Source organism: Grus americana, chromosome Z (assembly GCF_028858705.1).
Source record: "Grus americana isolate bGruAme1 chromosome Z, bGruAme1.mat, whole genome shotgun sequence".
NCBI lineage: Eukaryota > Metazoa > Chordata > Aves > Gruiformes > Gruidae > Grus > Grus americana.
Window position 1 is genome coordinate 13900591 of NC_072891.1, and position 23124 is coordinate 13923714.

Sequence of the window (23124 nt, forward strand, 5' to 3'; positions counted from 1 at the left end):
AATAAGGAAACGATAGCAGTTTTTCATTGAAGCACCCAGCAAGACTGTGTTTTTCAGGGGCAGATTTGTCAAATCCTAAGGTTGAATCATGCTCTGAAGCTGCTAATGACATTCAGTATTATTTTGCGATAATATAGGTTAGCAGGGTTAGTTTTTCACTTCTTTCTTTCCTTTCCTTTTCTTTTCTTTTTCCTTTCCTTTTCCTTTCCTTTTCCTTTCCTTTCCTTTCCTTTCCTTTTCCTTTCCTTTCCTTTCCTTTACTTTTCTTTTATTTTTCCTATCCTTTTCATTTCATTTACTTTTCCTTTCCTTTCCTTTCCTTTCCTTTCCTTTTCCTTTTCCTTTTCCTTTTCCTTTTCCTTTTCCTTTCCTTTTCCTTTTCCTTTTCCTTTTCCTTTTCCTTTTCCTTTTCCTTTTCCTTTTCCTTTTCCTTTTCCTTTTCCTTTTCCTTTTCCTTTTCCTTTTCCTTTTCCTTTTCCTTTTCCTTTTCCTTTTCCTTTTCCTTTCCTTTTCCTTCCCTTCCCTTCCCTTCCCTTTCCCTTCCCTTTCCCTTCCCTTTCCCTTCCCTTTCCCTTCCCTTTCCCTTCCCTTTCCCTTCCCTTTCCCTTCCCTTTCCCTTCCCTTTCCCTTCCCTTTCCCTTCCCTTTCCCTTCCCTTTCCCTTCCCTTTCCCTTCCCTTTCCCTTCCCTTTCCCTTCCCTTTCCCTTCCCCTTCCCCTTCCCCTCCCCTTCCCCTTCCCTTTCCCCTTCCCCTTCCCCTTCCCCTTCCCCTTCCCCTTCCCCTTCCCCTTCCCCTTCCCCTTCCCCTTCCCCTTCCCCTTCCCCTTCCCCTTCCCCTTCCCCTTCCCCTTCCCCTTCCCCTTCCCCTTCCCCTTCCCCTTCCCCTTCCCCTTCCCTTCCTTTCCTTCCTTTCCTTTCCTTTCCTTTCCTTTCCTTTCCTTTCCTTTCCTTTCCTTTCCTTTCCTTTCCTTTCCTTTCCTTTCCTTTCCTTTCCTTTCCTTTCCTTTCCTTTCCTTTCCTTTCCTTTCCTTTCCTTTCCTTTCCTTTCCTTTCTTTCTTTCTTTCTTTCTTTCTTTCTTTCTTTCTTTCTTTCTTTCTTTCTTTCTTTCTTTCTTTCTTTCTTTCTTTCTTTCTTTCTTTCTTTCTTTCTTCTTTTCTTTCTTTCTTTCTTTCTTTCTTCTTTTCTTTCTTTCTTTCTTTCTTTCTTCTTTTCTTTCTTTCTTCTTTTCTTTCTTTCTTTCTTTCTTTCTTTCTTTCTTTCTTTCTTTCTTCCTTTCTTCCTTTCTTCCTTTCTTCCTTTCTTCCTTTCTTCCTTTCTTCCTTTCTTCCTTTCTTCCTTTCTTTCCTTTCTTTCCTTTCTTTCCTTTCTTTCCTTTCTTTCCTTTCTTTCCTTTCTTTCCTTTCTTTCCTTTCTTTCCTTTCTTTCCTTTCTTTCCTTTCTTTCTTTCTTTCCCACATCATCTTTTCTGTCTCTTCCTTTTGCCCCATCCATCATAGAATCGTAGAATGGTTTGGGTTGAAAGGGACTGTAAAGATCATCTAGTTCCAACCCCCCTGCCATGGGCAGGGACACCCTCCACTAGACCACGTTGCCCAGAGCCCCATCCAGCCTGGCCTTGAACACTTCCAGGGAGGAGGCATTCACAGCTTCTCTGGGCAACCTGTGCCAGTGTCTCACCACCCTCACAGTGAAGAATTTCTTCCTACTATCTAATCTAAACCTACCCTCCTTCAGCTTAAGGCCATTACCCCTTGTCCTATCACCCCATACCCTTGTAAACAGTCCCTCTCCAGCTTTCTTGCAGGCCCTTTCAGGTACTGGAAGGCCGCAATAAGGTCACCCCAGAGTCTTCTCTTCTCCAGGCTGAACAACCCCAAGTCTCTCAGCCTGTCTCCAGGGTGCTCCAGCCCCCTGATCATCTTTCATACTTCTGAGTTTCTCAGGATAAGGTGTCTTTTCCATATTAGGCCAGATTTAGCTCAATTTCTCTGTTTGTTTCTTCTTCAATGTTTGTTTTTCTTGATTCACTCTTACCCAAGTCTAGCATGGAAGCTGTAGGTGTTTGCAACTGTTCTTTAGTTAAGCAGTGAGTTTTTGAAATCATGGTAGTTGTAATGAATCTCAGAATTGTGTTAACAGCACTGGCTTTGGTTTACCTGGTAAAGAATCTGTTTCATATGCATAGATACTAATTCATTATCTTCCTGTTTGTCTCACAGTGATGATTTTAAAAAAGTATCAGTCCTGCAAAATATAAGCTTAACTGCGAATTGGTTTTATATCTACAGCATGACTGATTTGATTAGCATATTTTTTAATGAACAACATCTAAGTAATGAAATATTGAGTCTGTTCTGTTATTTTGAACCTGTCAGTAGCGTAGATGTCTAGTTTTCTTTATTGATACTTAAAATACATTTGAAGGTATTAATTGTATGTTCATATACAAGAGTTTACTCAAGAAAAATCGACAGGAAAAACGCTTTTAACAGTTACACATCAAGATCTGATTCCTCCCATTCCTGTGGCACCACCACCAATTGAACCCGGATCAGATGAATGGATTTACGTAAATGAACCGCTTCCCAAGGTACACTCATTCATGATTAAAAGTCTTAGATATCGAAGTATTTTTTTTTCTCGGTATTTTGTGGATTTTCTACCTAAACCTTTTGTCTCATTACATGTTGTTTTCTTCAGTATTTTTCAATGAAAGTTACACTAGTACTGTATTATAAATATCTAAAAATACAAATAACGGTTGCCACTACCAGATATAAAATAAGGAAACACGCTTTAAAATTTTGATAATTTTTTTTTCTAAATTCTTCATAATAATGATGAAGAATAGCACATGGATGCCAAAATAATACTTTTTAATATTATGAAATACTAGCATAGACTTACTAGGTCAGTTTCCTGTCTCTGACAAGGGCCAATTGTGGATCTCATGCAAAGAATGTAAGAATCATAGAATCATTAAGGTTGGAAAAGACCTCTAAGATCATCAAGTCCGACTGTCAATGGGGAGAGTGTGCACTGATCTTTCTCTTAGGATACTTTTTTCTAACATGTTTTCCCCATGGACATCTTCCTAGTTTCTAGTGATCTGAAATTCAGAGGTTTCCTGAGATAACTTTATATGTGCATCTTTGTCTTTAGTAGGTCTCAACAGACTTTTCTTCCATGATTATGTCTACTTGCTTTTTTGAAGCAATTTACGTTTTGGTCTCCATGATATAGCCTGTATAATTATGCTCATTCTGACAAATATTTCTGTCTCTTCTGACTAATAATTCTATAATCAGACATGATTCTGTTTCAGACATAACTGGCATCTATTACATCTTCATTTTGCTCAATGTTACTTTGCTTTTCCAATCCAGTCATAATCTGTTTAACTCTCCTCAGGTGGAACAGTTCATATGCTCAATCATGATTCTTGCTTTTCTGTCTGTCTGTTCTAGTTCTACTGTAAATTTTTTGAGATGGAGAACTGGGACTGCGTGCAGTATTTGAGATGTAGATTTGAAGGATGCATAATGATGCTTTGCATTTTGTTCTGTAATTCCATTCCTAATATTTACCGGTTTTGCCTTCATGACTGCAATTAACTTGCATATGTTTTTTTCTCTGGCCATGGGCTTTATTTTGCATTTCATGACAGTCAGTCAGTCAAATGTCACTTTTGCAACACTAAAGAGTCAGCCTAGATTTTTACCAGCTTGAACAGCTGTGTACCACCAAATTTTGATACTTAAGTACTCAGTATCTTCACTTAGTTTATGAGTATTTCCAAAATGACAGATATTGGAGTATTCTGCTGGAATTTCCCATTCATTTTGAGTACTGCCACTTTTTTCCAAAGAAATGCACAGGATAAACTATATGTGATACAGTGTCTATAATCAGTTGTAAATAGTTGTAAATAAAAGGAAATACATAGTGAAAAAAATTAATAATGCGATTTCATGAAATAGTCTTTCTTAAATTTGCTAATGCTACAGCTAAATGGGTTACCAAGAAACACAGCAATTAATTTTTATGTTTTTAAAAAATTCACAGGAGATACCTGATTTTTTAGTACCTTACTGGGAAATGGTAGAAAATGCATATATGAATACCATCAAAGCAATACTTAGATGTCTAAGGAATGAACAGCACTCTGTGATTTATTACTTAGCAGATGTTAGGTGAGTAGAAATAGTAGCTTATTACATTAATATTAGTATTTTGTATTTTTCCCTGTGGAGTTCTATATGTGTTTTAACAACAAAATTATTTTTACCGTAATTTGCAGAAAAAAATTCCAAGATTATTTGAAGCATCCAGATCTTAAGCAGGAGTTTGTATCTCAGTGGCAATCAGATTTTAATTCAATTGCTGATGACCTGCGAGAAGATGAGGAAACAAAAGCAGAACTACACCAAAGAGTTACTGTAAGTAAATGGCAAAAGTTATAATACATCCTAAAGTGTTATTTCATTATATACAAGCTCAATCTAACATGAATGATATTGCTATTTGCATTTTTTTTTTCCTTTTTACCATTCCTCTTAAACTATTTCACTTCCTCTTGTACATCAAGTATTCTTCACAATTATTTCTTTGGATTTTGGCCAAATCTTTCTTATGTTTTGCTTCTTTTTTTAGGTTATAGTGTGGTATTCTGGCATGTTGTGAAATAAATATTTCTCTGCTTTCTCTTTCTTTACATTTTAAGGTTTTCAGAGATATTACTCACATGTTTGGACATTTCCATCACATTCTAACAAATCTTGGCAGTCATTTAGGTTTCCCATAAATGATATATGGTAATATATATTTTCTAAAACTGATTCATACAAAGAACACAGAATTTCTTTGAAATGTTTTGACTCTGGTAGATCTTTGCTAGGTCATACATGTCCTAAGAGCTGTTCTTCACAACAATCCATAAAGAGTAAAGGTCCTAACATGTTCAGAGCCAGATTTAACATAGGCAGGAAGCAGAGCTATATTTGAATTTATCAGATTTCTGTTTCAGAACAGGCATGATTTTTAGTTGAAATCATATCATGAAATGCTCCCAGAAAAGGGAAAAAAAAGTGTTGGCAACATTGTTAGTTGAAGGGAACATTGGTGAAATCATGAATGAATTCACTGAGATGGAGGAAGCATTGGACCTCCTTTTTTATAGCATTATTTCAATAGAATGAAGTAGAGCACTTAAAAATCGTCATCCATAGTCCTAATTTCTACTAAATAGAATTAAAAAAAAAATGGAATCCCTCTGTTCTATATTTTAGAAAGCTAAAATTTAAAATATTTGGCCTTTCACTCGTAACAGAAATCCAGGTTTGACATTGTCCATTTCAAATTAGGGTAAGAGGAGTTGATAGTCCCATATGATGCAGTGAGACTCAGATACTGTGATAAGACTAAGCACAGTGAGTAAGGCAGTTTGAAGTAAATATATGATTTCCAGAATTTCTGTTTCTGAATGACTCATTCTAGTCTTCATGGATCCCAAACTTGTGGGTGAATGTGGAGATGACACTTCCTGTACACTTTTAAGCTTTGCCCATTGTACCTCCCTGAACATGAGAATTCTGTCATCTGTCCTTCCTTGATGCCAGAAAGGAAGAGTGAGGAAATTGAGTGATAATTTGTGGAATGTTTTTCCTCAAACATTTTCAGTTTTCCCAGACTGCTCAACTTTGTCATCTCATCTGGACCCTTTCTGAAACACTGTCCACAGCTGCCAGCTGTGAAATCTGAAAACCAAATTTCTCTGGTATCACCTGGAAAACATAAAAATCCACCCCATTTTGTGATATGTGAAGAATTTCTCAAAGGTCTAAAGCCCAAAGGGCTGCCAAGGCTTCAGCATCCTAAAGATCCAAACTCAGAATCACTGTGGATAAAATACACTTCAGCAGCCCATCTCTGTTACACTCTTGCAGCAATTTCCCCAACTTCCCTCTCACTCCATTGCTATCATCGAACATGGTCAGTCACTTGGTCCCACTACTTCTCTTGTTCCAGATGGGAGGACTTGGCACATGCATCCATTTTTATTTTTTTTAACCACCTGAGTACAAGGAAAGAAAAGCTTCTTCACTTTGAAGAGAGGAAGAGTGGTGGGAGAGAAGAAGAAGAGACACATAAAACATGCTTTTAGCATCTCCCAGAGGAAGGTATCTCACCTCTCCAGTTATCTCCACTACTTACAGTAAATCAAAACTGACTTGAATAACATGAGGACAAAGAAGAAAATGCTCCTCTTACATGTCTCAGGAAGGTACTGGAAAGACCTGTGCATCAGTTAGTACAAAACATGTTAGTTTTGTTTCTATAGTATTGGGTTTATGTGGCAAGGTTTTGGTAGCAGAGGGTCTGCAGAGGTGGCCTCTGTGAGAAGACATTAGGGGCTGTCCCCACGTCGAACAGAGCCACTGTCAACTGGCCCCAAGACAGACCTGCTGCTGGCCAAAACTGAGCCAATCAGCAATGGTGGTGGTGCTTCTGTGACAGCATATTTAAGAAAGGGTAAAAAAATGCTTCCTGGCAGCTGTGAGAGAGGAGTGAGAAAATGTGAGAGAAACAACTTTGCAGTCACCAAGGTCAGTGAAGAAGGAGAAGAGGAGGAAGTGTTCCAGACACCAGAGCAGAGGTTCCCCTGCAGCCTGTGGAGAAGTCTGTGGTTCTACTGCAGCCCATGGAGCAGAGGGTAGCAGATGTCCACCCTCCAACCTGTGGAAGCCCCAACACTGGAGTAGCTGGATGTGCCCTGAAGGAAATGGCAGCTTATGGAGAGTCCACACCAGAGCAGGCTCCTGGCAGGACCTGTGGTCTGTAGAGATGAGCCCACACAGGAACAGGTGTTCTGACAGGACCTGTAGCCTATGGGGGATCCATGCTGGAGCAGTAAAATCATGAACGACTACACACTTAGAAAGGACCCATGCTGGCACAGTTCTTGAAGAACTGCAGCCCATGGGAAGGACCCACGCTGGAGAAGTTCATGAAGGACTGTGTCCCATGAGAGGGACTCCTCTCTGGACCAGGGGAAGAGCGTGAGAGGAAGAAACGGCAGAGACAACACATAATGAGCTCACCGCAACACCCTATTCTCCATCCTCTGTGCCACCTAGGGGCCAGAGGTAGAAGAGTCAGGAGTGAAGTTGAGCCTGGGAAGAAGAAGGGGTTGGGGAAAGGTGTTTTTAATTTTGTTCTATTTCTCACTGTTCTGCTCTGTTATTAATTTACAATAAATTAATTTCCCCAAGTCGAGTCTGTTTTACACGTGATGGTAAGAAGTGATCTCCTCATCATTATCTTGACCCACAAGCTTTTCCATCATATTTTCTCCCACTGTCCTGTGAGGAGGGGAGTGATAGAGCAGCTTGGTGGGTGCCTGGCAGCCAGCCAAGGTCAACCTACCACTGCAAAACAGGTAAGTTGTATGCTTATATCTTTTTCATTCAGTAGCACATATCCTTACATATAAATCCTGCAATGTGGACAACCATTAATATCTGATAGCCTTCACCTTGGCTACCTTCTGTCTATGCCATCACTGATGTGTTAGATAGCCCAAAGACTTTCTCATTTGTCAGCTTCCTTGTGGCTTTTGTCCAACAGAGGCCAACTGGATTTGTCTGAAGTCTTTGAACAGAGTGAGAGAAACAGGATCCAACATACTAGGCTGAGACCAAGACCTGGTGAATATGAGATCACTTATCACCTGAAGCCTAAGCTCCTCATTGCAGGGCTAGTAGTCTGGAACACCTTTTCTCTTTATCCCACAACAGGTCAGGTGGGGTAGAACTGCTTGGAGCCCAAGAAACAGCTCATCTTAGCCTACCTTAGCACTGCATTTAACAGCATTCTTCTCTTCCCATCACCTCTTACTACACAGACATCTGTCACATTATTTCCATGCAGAGATAGCAATGTGTAACAGAGGGCGTGCATGCATGTTGTATGCTTAGTAGGTCTAGTTGAAGAGCCCTTAGTTATAAAGAACGTTAAAGAAAAATGGCATGCAGATATCCAAGTTGGAAGAATACTTGAACTTTGACATAATTTTCTCAGAATTTTTCATATTGCATGTCCCTTTAGAGTATTCTTCTTCTAAGTGTATTAGTTAGGAAACCATTCAAGTGGAAGGTTGTTGGTGAAGTTGGGAGCTTAGCTATTCATGTTGTCATATCTTTGTCTAGCTTAGGTCTTCTCTGCCTGAGGAAAGCAAGGCAGCCTACGCATTCATCTCATACCCCTTTGTATTCTCTCTGGCACATTCGTAAAGCTCTTTTCTGACAGTTCTCTGTAAGCGTATGACTTGTTGACCAAGGTTTGACATTTATAACAATAAAGAAAAAGCCCCAAATGGGAAGATGCTCTGCTCACAGGAAAAAAGATATCATTTTTAATAATAAATATTAAAAAGGTATTTAAGTTTTCTTTCATGTTTATTTCTCATATTTGATTTTGTGTTTTAGGATCTAAGAGATCTTCTGTGGGATATCTGTGATAACAGAAGGGAAGAAGCAGAGCAGGAACGTACTGATATAATGAATGATGGCTGGTTACCAGATCGTAGAGGGATTGCAATGAACCATTTCTTTTCACTTATGCAGGTATGGATCTACTACAGAGTCTGCAATGGAAGGGGACAGTGAATTAGATTTAGAGGACAGTAAGCCTCAGAGGAATTTCATATGGTTGGCTCCAAATAAGTGAGGGATTGAGAATTAAATAAGCAAATGTTCATACCTTTTCTGAATTTATCTAGAAAGTTAAGAGACAACAAGTAGATGACATTCCATACATTTCACTTTTGGCAGTCAGAAAATGTTATGAAAAACACCATTGGTATAGTCCAACCCCCTAAACTTTCATGTGCATAGTGTGTCATACTACGTTTTGCAATTTTATCAGTACAGTGAATCATCTGAGTTTTGTAACAGAAATGTTAAAGCTGTTTATCCTTCTGTGATCATATTGACATCTGCTCTTAATTTTCATATATATAATATAATATATAAAAACATAATTCATTGCTGCTGTAGACCCACTTGTTGTTAAGGTTGTCCTGTATTTCCCATATCACAAAATTATTTCAGTTGTAACTTCACCAATGTGGCTTGAAATTTTACCTACAGACTGAAAAACAAATTGCAAGGAATGTTTTTAAGAATGTGATGCCAGTTGTTGCTCTTGAGAAAATCCATTCAAATACAACCTAGCTTTCACACATTTAACTTTAAAGTTTTCAAGAGACCATTTTTAATTCGTTGGTTCTCCTCTCCCCTATGTTAAGCCTTTCCTTTCATTCAGCCTGATTATTAATTACTTCAGTTCCTGAAGTAAAGTAAGATTTCCCTGTGACTGGTGTTCTAGGTGCATAAATTTGGTTTAGGGCTGATCTGGAATAGACTAGACTAGACCGGCTTTTCTGTAAACTGAGTGACCATTCTGTGATAGTTTGGGCAGCTCTAAGGAAGACAATGAAAACAATGCTTTAAACAGATGCCATGTGATGCTAATTTGGCTGAAAAATCAGGCTTAAGCATCTTAGGATGGGCTTCCTGCCTTTTAATTCTCTGTGTTATTTTTGTATGTGTAATAAACAAGGGAACTACTCTCTTATCTCATATGAGTGTTGTGGTAACTTAAGTAAAGTTTGTGAAGTAGTCAGTTGCTATAGCAAGGAGATTATTAACTCTGTTTTCAAAGAGTCTAAATAATACCCTAAATAAAGACTTAAGACCACTGACTAAAAAGAGAGATTGAAATGTCAAACAGTCGCTGACTAACTGAACCATATTCATCCTGTAATTAGGATATTTATAGGACAGAGTATTTTAAAAATGTATCTTGAATTACATACATAAGGGAGCCAAATTAAAGTAATATTCCTAAGCTTAAATATTTTATTTTTCTTCTTTTATATTCATGTATTACATAGCAATCCTAATTCTCTTCTAGCAGAATTTCATGGACATATATGGTGCAGTCCAGGGAAGATTCATTATAAATCTAATTTGATCTGTCTTGTGTGGATATGCAGAATAGCCATTTAAAATTACAAATACATGTATTAACCATATATAAGCTTTTATTTTCCTAAAGAAAAATGCAAAGGAAACCATTTTTACTTTCTTTACTTAGTACATACTCCCCAGAATAAATGAATTATTAACGCTAAAACTACAGAACGAAAAATATAGGAACTATATCTTTATGTTATGGCTTTGTTTGTGAAGCAGCCAAAAATAGGCTTCTTTGGTCTTGAGCTCTCTGTTTGTGGGTTTTTCTGTGGGAAGTTACATATATTCCCCAGGTGGCTCTGCTACTGTATAAACACATAGATTTGTATAAATGCCGTTTATCAGATTTCTTTCCACCTTTCTGTGTACACATTGTTATACTAGAAGATACTTTCTCCTTAACTTATGGATAAGTGCTGGTTTACACCACAAAATTTTCATCCTTCGTTTTGTGAATGTGGTTTTGTGCATTTTCCCATGAATATTTAGTACTGTTTTGTCAGTTAGGAACTAACACCATACTGTATCAATAAATCAAAACATGACAGGTGTTAAATGTTTTTTGAATCTTACTTGATGTCTTCCAAGATGATTCACACAAAAAGGTCTTCAAAGGTGTGTAAAGTCTGTTGATATCTTTGGTCCAGAAAAACTGTATGGCTTTTAAAATTTTCTCCATCACTTAACTCTTTTAATTTTATGCTGTTAAGGATTTTATTTCATTGGAACAAAAAGATCCCTATAATTCATTGGTACTAGTATACTTGCTACTATAGAAATATATATACATCAAAATATTTTATAATTAAATTTAATGCATCAAACCTTATTTATTGCTAAGATTTTTATTAATCCTTAGAAATGCCAATGTGAAGACATTATACATGCAAGTAAAAGTATGCATTGAATATACTACAAATTTTCAAACAAATATGATGTTCGTTGCTCTCCTTCAAACTCTTAGGATTTAGAATTGCTTCTCCTATCATGTATTTAAAAATGTAACAGAAATTAGTTCTGTTTTGAATTGCAATATTTCTGTCCTTTCTATCTTGAGGTTGAAGTGGATCGCTTCCAAGATACAAAAAGACTTCTTCGTGACTATTATAGGGCAATGGAAGGAAAAATCCCAACAGATGATGGTCAAGATTTTACTAGAATCCCATTGTTAGATATTATTGATGTAGAGCAGAAAGAAGATAAAAACAAATCAAGAAGGTAGAAATGCATTATTAAATTATATAAATATAAAAAAATACAATGCACTGATAGCTTTGTGGGTGTATGTGGAAATATATGTGTGTATATTTCAAAGGATGGGGAAATAAGAATTTTTAACTAGCGATTATAGTCAAATAATGAAACTTGAATCATCTTATAGGTTTAATTTATCTCTGATTTTTTCCTGATTTATCTATATAATTTTCATTCATGCATCTCTGAATTACAAAACATTTTAAGAGCTGCCTTAGAAAGAAATCTCCTATAGAAATGTTTCCTACTTCCCTATGTGTTGCTGACAATTTCCAGCACAATCGTCACATAACTAGGTTAAATATTGTTATGGAACATTAACAGGTTTAAAATGTGCACCAACAAACATAATTAAATTGATTATGTAATGACAAATATAAATCAAAGCAGCCTTTGATGCACAGAACAGAATGCCACAGTAAAAGGTAAGGGATACCATCAAGTAATTTCACTATCAAAAATACTGTCAATAATGACACCTGCTTTTTTTAAATACTTACAGTTCATTTGGAAACTATCTGAGGAATGAGGCTGTGCTTCTAGCCCATGTGGAATATATCAGTAGATCATGCAGTCATTTGTCATAGTTTTATCCATCTATTGTTATTCCTTAGCTTCTGTAGTTAAACTAGACAGTTTTGTGTCATTTACAAATTTCACCACTTTTGGTCATAAGGAAAATTTTTCTGTTGCTATGGTAAATTTTGAAAGTAACATTCTCATTCTTTTAGCATATGCTCCTATGGAGTTACAGATTAATACCTTTTATAAAGGCGAGTGTGAATTATGCCTTATATTTTATTTTTAAGGATTCCTCTGGTTTCTTGGAATCTGCCTTCACCAGAAATAATTATTACCAAGTCAAAAAGCAAGGGAACTCTACAGAAGAGTACTAAAGATGAGAGTTCTGAAAATGGAGTAGCCACTTTTGAGAAAGATGAAAATCTTATTACTGAGACATGGCAAACAGCAGTAACAGCAGTATCAAATATGGTAAGGAATGTTTCTGGATGGGACAGTCAAAGCCTTCCATTCAGTAGGCAGCCTAAACACACAGCCTTTGCACTGTGTATCTTGATTTCATGCCTCTTGCTCTACCACTGATATTTCCATTGAATATGTTTGTGTTTCTATGAGGAAAATGGTGTAATCTCTGTTATCAGCACCTCAGTATTTATAACTGACCCTTTCATTCCATTACTGAGAAATACTTTGAATGTTGACTCTATATATCTACTTCTATGATAAACTCCCCCCTTATCCCTCAACAGAAGTGTGAGAAGAGGGACAAGCTTTACCCTGTGATGCAAAGTTTGCTCAAACCCTTCACGACTTCAAAACCTATGGTTACATTCTTTTTTATATTTAGCTAAAATTAAATTAGGTGGGCTTTTCAAATGGTTTGTTTCTAGGTATGTTTTTTTCTTTTGTCTTTGATCATTTTAAAATAAGTTAATTTCTGCACCCCTACAGTATAACTGCTGTCTTGCTTTGCATACTGTTGATTCTTACATTTCTCACTTTTTCCTACAGTACAGGTAATGGGTTGCAAGAATTAAAACCACTGTCTCTCTGTCTTGCATTTTTGCTGTAGAATTTTATTTTTGATAAATAACCAAAATGTAATCAATTTAGTTAGTTAAAATATCTCCTTTGTTTTATTTATATGTGTATGTCTCCACAAGTACTTTCAGCAAGTATAGGCTTTTTAAAACATTAGTTGCACAGTGTTGATACTATGTACTTTCACTATGTGTGACTATGGTGTCAAGGTAACAGCTGAAATAGAGTCTAAAGAAATGGAGGAAGAAAAAGAAGGGCAGCAGCCGGAACTGAAGGAAGATCTGATATCTTCACAGACATTGTCAGGCAAAGCTACTGGGAAAGATGCCAGAGATGCCAAAAAGCTTTCTCCCAAATCAGCTACTAAAAAAAAAGGTATTTGAAATTTGTTTTAGCAGTGCTTGAAATTACTGAGCTGTAACTATGTCAGTAATACAGAAAAGAGTAATCAAGACATTTAATTTGGATTTAATTTCTCTTTTGAAATGTCAAATTTGACATATCAATGTGAAAAGCTGGTAGTAATAAAGGAATACAGAGGCTTTTGAATGGCAATTGCATTTATTTAATCATATGTGTTGTTGTCATTATGTAGGAATAAATATTCTAAATAGAACATAGAAACTAAATGTTATTTTTTCTCCAAGTGTTATTTTGGAATTGAATTCTGCCTATGTTCCAGCCATAAGTCAAAATATTTCAAATATTAAAATAAAAGTACAGGAATAGAATGGATATATTATCCAATCCCCCAAGATATCTTGGAATTAATTTATCAGCCACATAGTGGCATGGATCTATCAAGGTCCATCATTTTTATATATGACTGTAATGTGGTATAAATAAAGAACAGAAAATCTAATGGCATACGTAATCGTACAAAAGAGCAGACTCCCATTGAGGTAGATCTTGCTCATAGGCCTGGCAAGAATCTGTCCAGCCAGATGAGAATACAAAATTTATTTGCAAAAGAGAAACAGGCCTAAAAAATCCTATCTCTTTAGCCTAGCAATTCAGGGAGTCTGCTGGAACAAATCCTGACATGCAATACTGTTTATACATTTTTTCATAAATACTTCCTTGAGCAGGTAGTGGTTTAAGTAACTTCCACTTCTTTAGGCAAAATGTCATAGCTCCAGGAGAAAGCAAGGCTAGTACCCTAAACCTTGTATCTTTTGTAAAGACATCACAGAATCCCAGAATGGTAGGGGTTGGAAGGGACCTCTGGAGATCAGCTAGTCCAACACCCCCTGCTAAAGCAGGATCACCTACAGCAGATTGCACAGGATCACGTCCAGGTGGGTTTTGAATATCTCCAGAGGAGGAGACTCCACAACCTCTCTGGGCAGCCTGTTCCAGTGCTCTGACACCCTCAGAGTAAAGAAGTTTCTTCTCATGTTCAGATGGAACTTCCTGTGTTCCAGTTTGTGCCTGTTGCCCCTTGTCCTGTCACTGGGCACCACTGGAAAGAGTCTGGCCCCATCCTCAAGACATCCACCCTTTAGATATTTATAAGTATTGATCAGATCCCTTCTCAGTCTTCTCTTCTCCAGACGAGACAGCCCCAGCTCTCTCAGCCTTCCCTCATACGAGAGATGCTCCAGTCCCCTCATCATCCTCATAGCCCTCTGCTGGACTCTCTCCAGTAGTTCCCTGTCTGTCTTGAACTGGGGAGCCCAGAACTGGACACTGTACTCCAGATGTGGCCTCACCAGGGCAGAGTAGAGGGAGAGGAGGACCTCCCTTGACCTGCTGGCCACACTCTTCTTAATGCCCCCCAGGATACCGTTGGCCTTCTTGGCCACAAGGGCACACTGCTGGTTCATGGAGAGCTTGTTGTCCACCAGGACTCCCAGGTCCTTCTCTGCAGAGCTGCTTCCCAGCAAGTCAACCCCTAACCTGTACTGGTGCTTGGGGTTATTCCTCCCTAGGTGCAGGACCCAACACTTGCTCGTGTTGAATTTCATATGGTTCCTCTCCGCCCAATTCTCCAGTCTGTCCAGATCTCGCTGAATGGCAGTGCAGCCTTCTGGTGTGTCGGCCACTCCTCCCAGTTTTGTATCATCAGCAAATTTGCTGAGGGTGTACTCTGTCCCCTCGTCCAGGTCATTGATGAATATGTTGAGTAAGACTGGACCAAGCACCGACCCATGGGGCACACTGCTTGCTACAGGCCTCCAACTAGGCTCTGTGCTGCTTATCACAACCCTCTGAGCCCTGCCATTCAGCCAGTTCTCAACCCACCTCACTGTCCACTCATCTAACCCACGCTTCCTAAGCTTGCCTATGAGACATGGTGTCAAAAGCCTTGTTGAAGTTGAGGTGGATAACATCCACTGCTCTCCCTTCATCCACCCAGCCGGTCATGCCATCATAGAAGGCTATCACATTGGTCAAGCATGATTTCCTGCTGGTGAATCCACGTTGACCATTTCTGATAACCTTTTCCTCCACATGCTTAGAGAATGAGCTGTTCCATCACCTTTCCAGGGACAGAGCTGAGGCTGACTGGCCTGTAGTTTCCTGGGTCGTCCTTCTTGCCCTCAGGCACCTCTCCTGTTCTCCATGACCTTTCAAAGATGATGGAGAGTGGCAATGCAATAGCATCTAACAGCTCCCTCAGCACTCGGGGGTGCATCCCATCAGGGCTCATGTATTCTACATAGCAAGAGAGGGACTCAAGCCCTGCAAGTATGACAGTAGCCTGAAATTCAGGTACTCCATTTCCAAGTGAGAAAGCTGCTAACTACAGTGTTATTATGCATAAAGCATCTGACTTTTTTTCTTTGGCAGACATTTCATTTGCACTGTACTCAGTGCGCTCTCTCTGCTTGATTCTGCTCATAGTACAGTAAACAAGTATAGGCCTGCAAATACTTAGCCACATGGATACCTAACTCGTGGGCCCCAGGGAGACTTAGATGTGTCTCAATCCAGCCAAGAGGGTAGCAGATTTTCAGATTTCTCAAAAGGCCTTGTGATAAAAAATCAGCAGCTATCGCCTATCGTATACTAAGTGGCTAGGTCGGGGGTTGTGGATTGCTTCTTGGAACAAAATTTTTGTTCAGACCTGGTACTAGATGACGTAGCTGAAATCACAAAACTGTAAAGTGACAAAACTGCAACTAGAACAGCTGTGCATCCCTAATGTAGAAGACAAAGTATCAACTGATGTATCTGTAACTGAAGTATCAACTTTGATTTCATGCCAAATACAATGTTACTGTAGTGCTCCTGTAACAGGTGATTCCCTAGGATACAGTTATAGGCTAGTAATTAAGTGATACAACTTATCACATGTGATTTTGTCACTTCTAGATTTGACCATTTGCTTTATGTTGACCTTATGTATCATGCAAATGTCACTTTTTTTCAGTATTCTTCTTCAAGGACAAAGCAGCTACAGATCTTTTAATAATTTTGAGTAATAGTCAAAGTGTTGTACTGCAGAAGTTCATGCAATCTTTAAAACACGATAAAATACCTTTACAATGTCTATTCATAGATATGTATGTTAAAACAAGCTGCAAAAGCAGCTAACAGAATGGTTTAGAAAGGCATGAAACAACATACTTTTTTTTTTCTTCTGAGTTACTATTTTTTAAGTAGCATTATTGTTGGTAAGCAATTATATTTACCAACCTAGCATTTTTACCACAGTTTGCTCTAGAGAGAACAGCTGTCATTCAAAAGAGGTTTATTTATGTGCTGGTTGTGATAACAGGGTAGATTTTAGGGTTATTTTTGAGAACATTTTGACCACCTATGATCACAGCAGAAGCACACCTACTCAGTCATGATTTTCCATTCAGAAATACATTTTAGGATGTTATTTAAGCAATTTTAGAACAGTTGTATATGCTGGAGTAGTTTTATGCAGTGTTAATCTTAGCATGTCTTGCAAATGTAAATGACATTTGAAGAAATATAAATATCTTACGTTGACATAAGACACCTGAGTAGCCACTTTTGTATTCTCATAAATGTTCACATCAAGTAAGGTGGAAAGTGCCATTTTTTGTTTTAAAAAAATGTGCTGTCTTGTGACTGCCTATATATGGATACACAAACTTACCAGCAAAGTCCAAAGACTCTGAGAGGTCTATTTTCCTGCAGGACCACCTTCTACTGCATCTGCGGTTGAAGTCAGTCCAGTTCCCATAACCCCAGAAGAATTAAAGAAACAAGAATTGACACTTAAAATAAAGAAAGAATATTTCAGTGCCTTGAAACATGAGGGTATGTTACTATTTGGTTACTTATATTGGGGGGTGATTGTTATTCCTAATTTAGGTAGTGTAATAGTCTACACTAGCCAGAAACTCCATGGAAAATGGATGGATAAGTAAGAAAAAGGACAGAGAAAGGGGTGTCTGGAGAGATCAGGATTTTTTTTAGGGTGGTAGTCATCAGTGATTTTGTGGTAAATATATTTAAAATAGAAATGTGTTTTCCTCCTTCTTTTTGTTCACTTCTGTTTCATGCAATTTAATTTAATTTTCCATTACTAAGCAAGTATTCTTCATGAGAGTAAGTTTCACATAGGTGGTTAGCCACTCTTCAGTATTCAATTGAATTGAATTCAGTATTGGAAATTTTTTGATCTGGGAAAAAAATTGTTGGAAATTTTATATTTCATTGATGCTTTTCTATTTGATTCCCTCTTCCTCAAGCCACATGGGATTCAAACAGCAAGACACAGATTTTGTTTATTCTTCCAAACTCCTTTCCAGACAGACCCTTACAAAAACTATGTATTGTTCAGTCATTCTGTCACTTTGTCTGTCTTACCCAATAACTTCCAAGCCAAGTGGTCAATTTCAGCCAAAAGTAGATGTCTGAAAACAGAAGCCCCAAAGTGAAAATGGGTTGAATTTTTTTTTTAAGATGGGTTTAGACTAAAAGAAAAAGACCTCTTTCTCACTAAAGGGAAGATAGAATCTAGCTGTTAGAGGTTCTGTTTGTCAACAGTTGGCAAGCCCACAGTCATGTATGTTACCTCCTTGGCAAGCATTTCATAAATGCACAGGTGCATAGTTGGTACATTTGAGGATCATAGTTTCACTTGCACCTATGGTAACTGGATGCTTCTGCTTTTGGTTGTAGAGATACATAGAGACTAGCAAAGTCACTAATTGTGAACAGTTGCTAAGTTTTTTTATGTTGATTTCATATTCCATTTCTCTGTTGCATCAACGTGCCTTGCCTTTTACCCTGCTACTGTTAAGAGAGCAGCTTTATCAGTGGACTGTGCACTACATACTTCTGAAAATACAGGAAGGCAAAAGTTGTAATACACTTATCTTTGTAACATACTGATAGCAGCTACTCAAAGAAAATGCAGAGAAGTCACAAATAAGTCAGGCTTACAATGTATTGAAGAAAGGTGGCCAGACAGGCATAAAGCATCCTCTAACATACTGTCAGTTGCTTAGAGCCTTTACTTTTATGTCTTTGCCATCAAATAAAATAACACTTTCTGAAACCCAAATCCATTGTATGTTTAAAATTTTGAAAGTGAACTCTTTTGTGTTCCCACTGAGGGGGAGGTGGGGACTGAGCAAAGGGCTGTGTGGTTGTTTTTAGCTGCCAGCAGGGTTAAACCACAACAAATGTCACTGCCTACTTAAACATTCCCTGCACCTCTATATTAGTTTTATTAAGATATTTTTTACTTCTAGAAGACACACTTTTGTAAAATACATTGTGCAATAGGGTTGATTCTGAAAAATAATTTGTTAAAGACTATAAGAAATTAAATAATTTACTCCCTAAAAACAGGTTAACATATTAAGCTTTAGGTGCTTAAGACTGAGAATTTTCCTCAAATTTTTATAAATGTTAATTATTATGACATTACTTTTTAAACAGAGGTAGCCACAAAGTCTCGGCTAGAACTTATAAAAGAAAAAGCTTTAGCATTTGTTGAAGACCTAACAATGAAAGCAGAGGAGGCTTATAAAGATATGGAAAAGTGGCTTGGATCCAGGTTCTTGGCAGAAATGTCCAGGTAATGTATATCCAATTTTAAACAGGAACTATTTTTTTCAAACTACAATATGCCAGTAAAGATAGTTTTTTATATAGAAGCAAGTAATTTGAAAATAAAAAAATTAAGAAAATAATCATTTCATTTCAAGAACTGGAATTTCATCTTATCTTAAATACGTGAATGGTAATATCTCATTTCTTGGACAATTAGAAGGTTCTGGTGGCAGCAGTAGAGGCAATGATCAGTTCTGCTTTTTTTCTAGACTACAGATTTAGCAGATTTACAAGCATCAGCAGACGACCAGTTATCCCATTTAGTACAAGCCTCTATATCATTTCAGTGGCTTCTGTCACTTTGGATTGTGGGGTTATCTTCTTTCCTATGCTTTACACATGCTGGAAAATTCCACCTACTGTTATTACCACTACGTATAACATTTCTCAAAATTAAGAAAAAGTTCTTCTTTGCAGTTTTTCTGTCCTAGCATAGTGAGTTGACCCTGGCTGGGTGCTAGGTGTCCACCAAGCCACTCTATCGCTCCCCTCCTCAGCAGAACAGGGAGGTGAGAAAAATAAGGTGGTAAAAAACTTGTGGGTCACGATAAAAATGGTTTAATAAAGCAAAAGCAAAGGTTGTGTGCCGAAGCAAAGGAAAACCAAAAGATTTATTCTCTACTTCCCATCAGCAGGTGATGTCCATCCACTTTCTAGGAAGTGGGGCTTCAGTATGCATAGCAGTTGCTACTGAAGAAAAATGTTGTAAATGACAAATGCCTCCCCTTCCTCCTCCTTTCTCTTAGTTTTTATTGCTGAGCAGACATCATATGGTATGGAATATCCCTTCGGTCAGTTTGGATCAGCTCTCCTGGCTGTGTCCCCTCCGAAGATCTTGCCCATCCCCAGCCTGCTGGTGAGGCGTGGATGTTGGAGAGACAACCTTGATGCTGTGCCAGCACTGCTTAGCAGTAGCCAAAATGCTGGTGTGTTATCAACACCTCGCTAGCTACCAATACACAGCACAGCACTGTGAGGGCTGCTGTGGGGAAAATTAACTCCATCTCAGCCATCCCAAATCAGCTAGTAAATACAAGGTACTTGGGACCACTCTGACATTTAGGCCATCTGACATAGAGTGGCCTATGTCCATATAATTGAAGGATTTTGCTCTCCAAAAGAAAGGGGTCACTTTGCCTTTGGAAAATATTTCTGGCCTGCACTAACTTTTGAAGCATAGCTGGGACAGTGCTAGTTGATCCCTGTCAGGGCACGCCCAGGACAAGAGACATGAATGTAGGATGTGAAGGCTTTAGCAGGCAATAGCTCAAAGAGGCTGAGCCTCTGCCTTCCAGCCAGCTTTATTTGCTCTCCTGACAATAAGCACTACCAAAGACACAATATTTACAGAACATCATGTCCTTTGACCTGACACCCCAGGTCAAACCTATGTCTAGCTGAACATTATAGACAGCTGATGTCTGTCCCTGTATAAATTGAACTCATTACACTTAAAACAGGAGTTCATATGCCCCTCCACAATGCTACTCTAGGAAGTGCTTTATACATCTAGGATTTAAGGGCAGAGCAGAAGACACGGCATTGAAATAGGCTAAAAGATAATTACAGATGGAACATGTATGCTCCATGTCTATAAAATTCATGGAATAAAGTATCATCCTGTTATATTTTCCATCAGGTCTCTTCTGTGCCTTAGGTCTGCCTTTATATAAATTTCTTACCACAGTCACAAGATTTCTTGCTGCCAGAGGAGTACACTTCATGATGATTTTGCTGAGTACAGAATTCACACAGAGGATTTGTAATTCTTACTTCAGGAAAGTTCTGAAAATGTAATCACATTAGAATTTGAACCTAAGTTATTAACATTGTCTACATTAAAAATACTCATTGTTTTCTGCATTAATACTTTCACAGTGTTGAAAAGCTGATAGAGGTTGCACGACATCATATTGAAAGTTCTAGCAAAATCCAATATGAAATAACTTTAGAAGAGACAGATTTCTTCATCAGCAGTGATGTAAAAGTGATTCCTGACCCTGTTCCTTCACTACATGTTCCACCCATAGAGACCTCTGGAAGTGGTACTCTAACTATTTCACAACTTACTACGCTTCATAAGCAGTTTCTACAGGTGGCACCTAAAGGTAAGATTTTTTTTTCTTTTTCACTCCTGAAGGACTTTTAGTTACCTACTTAAAAATTAAAGTAACTGCTGGGAGCTACTAAACATTAGTTACCTATATTGTTAAAGATCATACTACAATTAAAGATCCTGCTACATATAAAAGTGAAGTCACAGTGCAGAAAATTGAAAATGTGAAATACCAGACCACTTGAAAGCTTTAAATGTCTTTGCTATGGGCTCCTCAAGACCACATACTTAATATTGCTCTAACAGGTGTCTCTGTAATGTGTTTTTAAGGGTAGTATATGTCATGCTTACTTTGCTTAAAGGTGCAAGTCGTTTATGAATTCATAGCTCAATGAACACTGAAGATATATTACTTTTAAAAAAACATTTCAAAAGAAATCAGTATTTTCATGAAAGTATTATTTAGGGTCTATTATAACTATTAACCATTATATTCTTCAAGTCAATGTGTGGCAGATGTTTTGGGTGATTTGCAAATGTTAACATAGATACATATTTTTTTCCTTTGTACTTGCATTTGTTGTGTGCCTACCCTCTAATTATGGGAACATTAGGCTTAGGATGCTTGAAAAGATTTTCTTGCAAAACTTTCTATTGCTGTATAAATGTTACAAAATAATTTAGGTAAGGCAGTTTTAAACTGAGATGGAAAGTAAACACATATTTGCAGAGGGTTTCATTACTGCCAGTGTTCCATATTAGAATTTTAGTATGATTACCACTAAGATCGTGAAATACAATGTGTAAACATGAACATGTACTTACAATTTTGGATCCAACTCTTCCAATATTATAAGGCCACAAAGGCACAATGAAGTTGAATTTAATTCCTTATTCAGAAATGCTTTTCATGTATATTTATGGAGAAATTCCAATTACCTTTTGAGCATGAACCCATTTTAGGCAGAAAGATACTTACAGTTTTCCTTTAGAGAGATGTATATTATCTATAGTGTAGGACTGTGTGTGTGTGTGTATATGTTAAGCATTCTCAACTCTTCTATAGAGATTAATTTAGCAGATAGAATTGCATATATAGTGCCATGTGAAACTAAAAATCTGTACGTTTATAACCATTTGATAATGCCATAGAGGTGAAACACAGATACCAGTTTTACTGGTCATTCCATTTAAAAGGCCTTCTTTTGGTTTTAAATAATTTATTCATTAAGATATTTGAAACACAAAAATTTTGTCTAATACAAACTCTAATATTTTTGACATAAGACAGAAAAACTATTTTCCTTGTACATTTGTAATAATTAAGACAAATGAAATCTTTATCTTTCTACAATATTTTCCTTTCGATAATATTATATCCACTAAAATGGTCCACAAGATGACTTGCACAGCGATCCAAAAAGTAAATATCTTGACTTAATAGCCACGAGACAGTAGAAGAATGCTGTTGCGTGTTCTCGGGGACCTGATTTTAAAGAGTAATTCCTTACCATTGTCCCAGAGAACATACAACAGCATTCTTCTGTCTGGTGGCTATGAAGTCACGATATTTACCTTTTTGCATTGCTGTATTAGGATGGGAAGTACAAACTATGCAGGTCATCTTTAAAATACTTCCTCCCATTCTCTTACACACTTTAAGGCCATATAAATCACATCCCCGATTTCCTAAGGCTACCACTCCCCTTCATTATAGAAACTTCACAGGAAAAGTTAAATCTTTCCTCCCATAAAACATCAGGAAAATTTTTCACATCCTTCTGTCTCCCCTTGTTCAACAGAATGCTCCACAGAAAACACATGCCTCCTTAGCAGTTAGTCTCTTACTGAACAAAAGATGGAAAAACACTAAAGCACCCAGCACACCAGCAGTGAAACTTGGACAGCAGCTGTAAAGGAGAAAAAAAGTAACAAAAACTAATCTGTGTCTTGAAGAACCTCTAAACAGATCTAGATTTGCTGCCAAACATCTTAGTCTTCTAATTGTTACTCACCTGAGCAGTCCTCTGAGCATTCATAATGGAAATCCAGACAAACGAGCACACAAGGCATAGACTATAGAGCAAGTCTAAATAGAATAAATCTACCAATCTTCTGTACTATTTAAATAGCAAAATTTCTAAAGTTGTTCTGAAAATGAAATATTAG

General features: G+C 37.6%; 1 protein-coding gene across 4 annotated transcripts in view; it reads left to right on the forward strand.

Annotated features, from left to right (window-relative positions):
- The window catches only part of SPEF2 (sperm flagellar 2), a 67682-nt gene that overhangs the window by 36478 nt on the left and 8080 nt on the right, over positions 1–23124 (forward strand). For 3 of the 4 annotated variants that reach the window (XM_054809432.1, XM_054809430.1, XM_054809431.1), the window contains exons 19-28: positions 2451–2590; positions 4066–4193; positions 4301–4439; positions 8487–8624; positions 11095–11255; positions 12101–12284; positions 13064–13229; positions 16971–17093; positions 18726–18864; positions 20778–21007. In XM_054809432.1, the coding sequence (XP_054665407.1) occupies positions 2451–2590; positions 4066–4193; positions 4301–4439; positions 8487–8624; positions 11095–11255; positions 12101–12284; positions 13064–13229; positions 16971–17093; positions 18726–18864; positions 20778–21007 (1548 nt within the window). Of the gene's footprint in view, positions 1–2450; positions 2591–4065; positions 4194–4300; positions 4440–8486; positions 8625–11094; positions 11256–12100; positions 12285–13063; positions 13230–16970; positions 17094–18725; positions 18865–20777; positions 21008–23124 lie in introns of those variants that run through there. The other variant, XR_008574636.1, reaches the window with a different exon arrangement.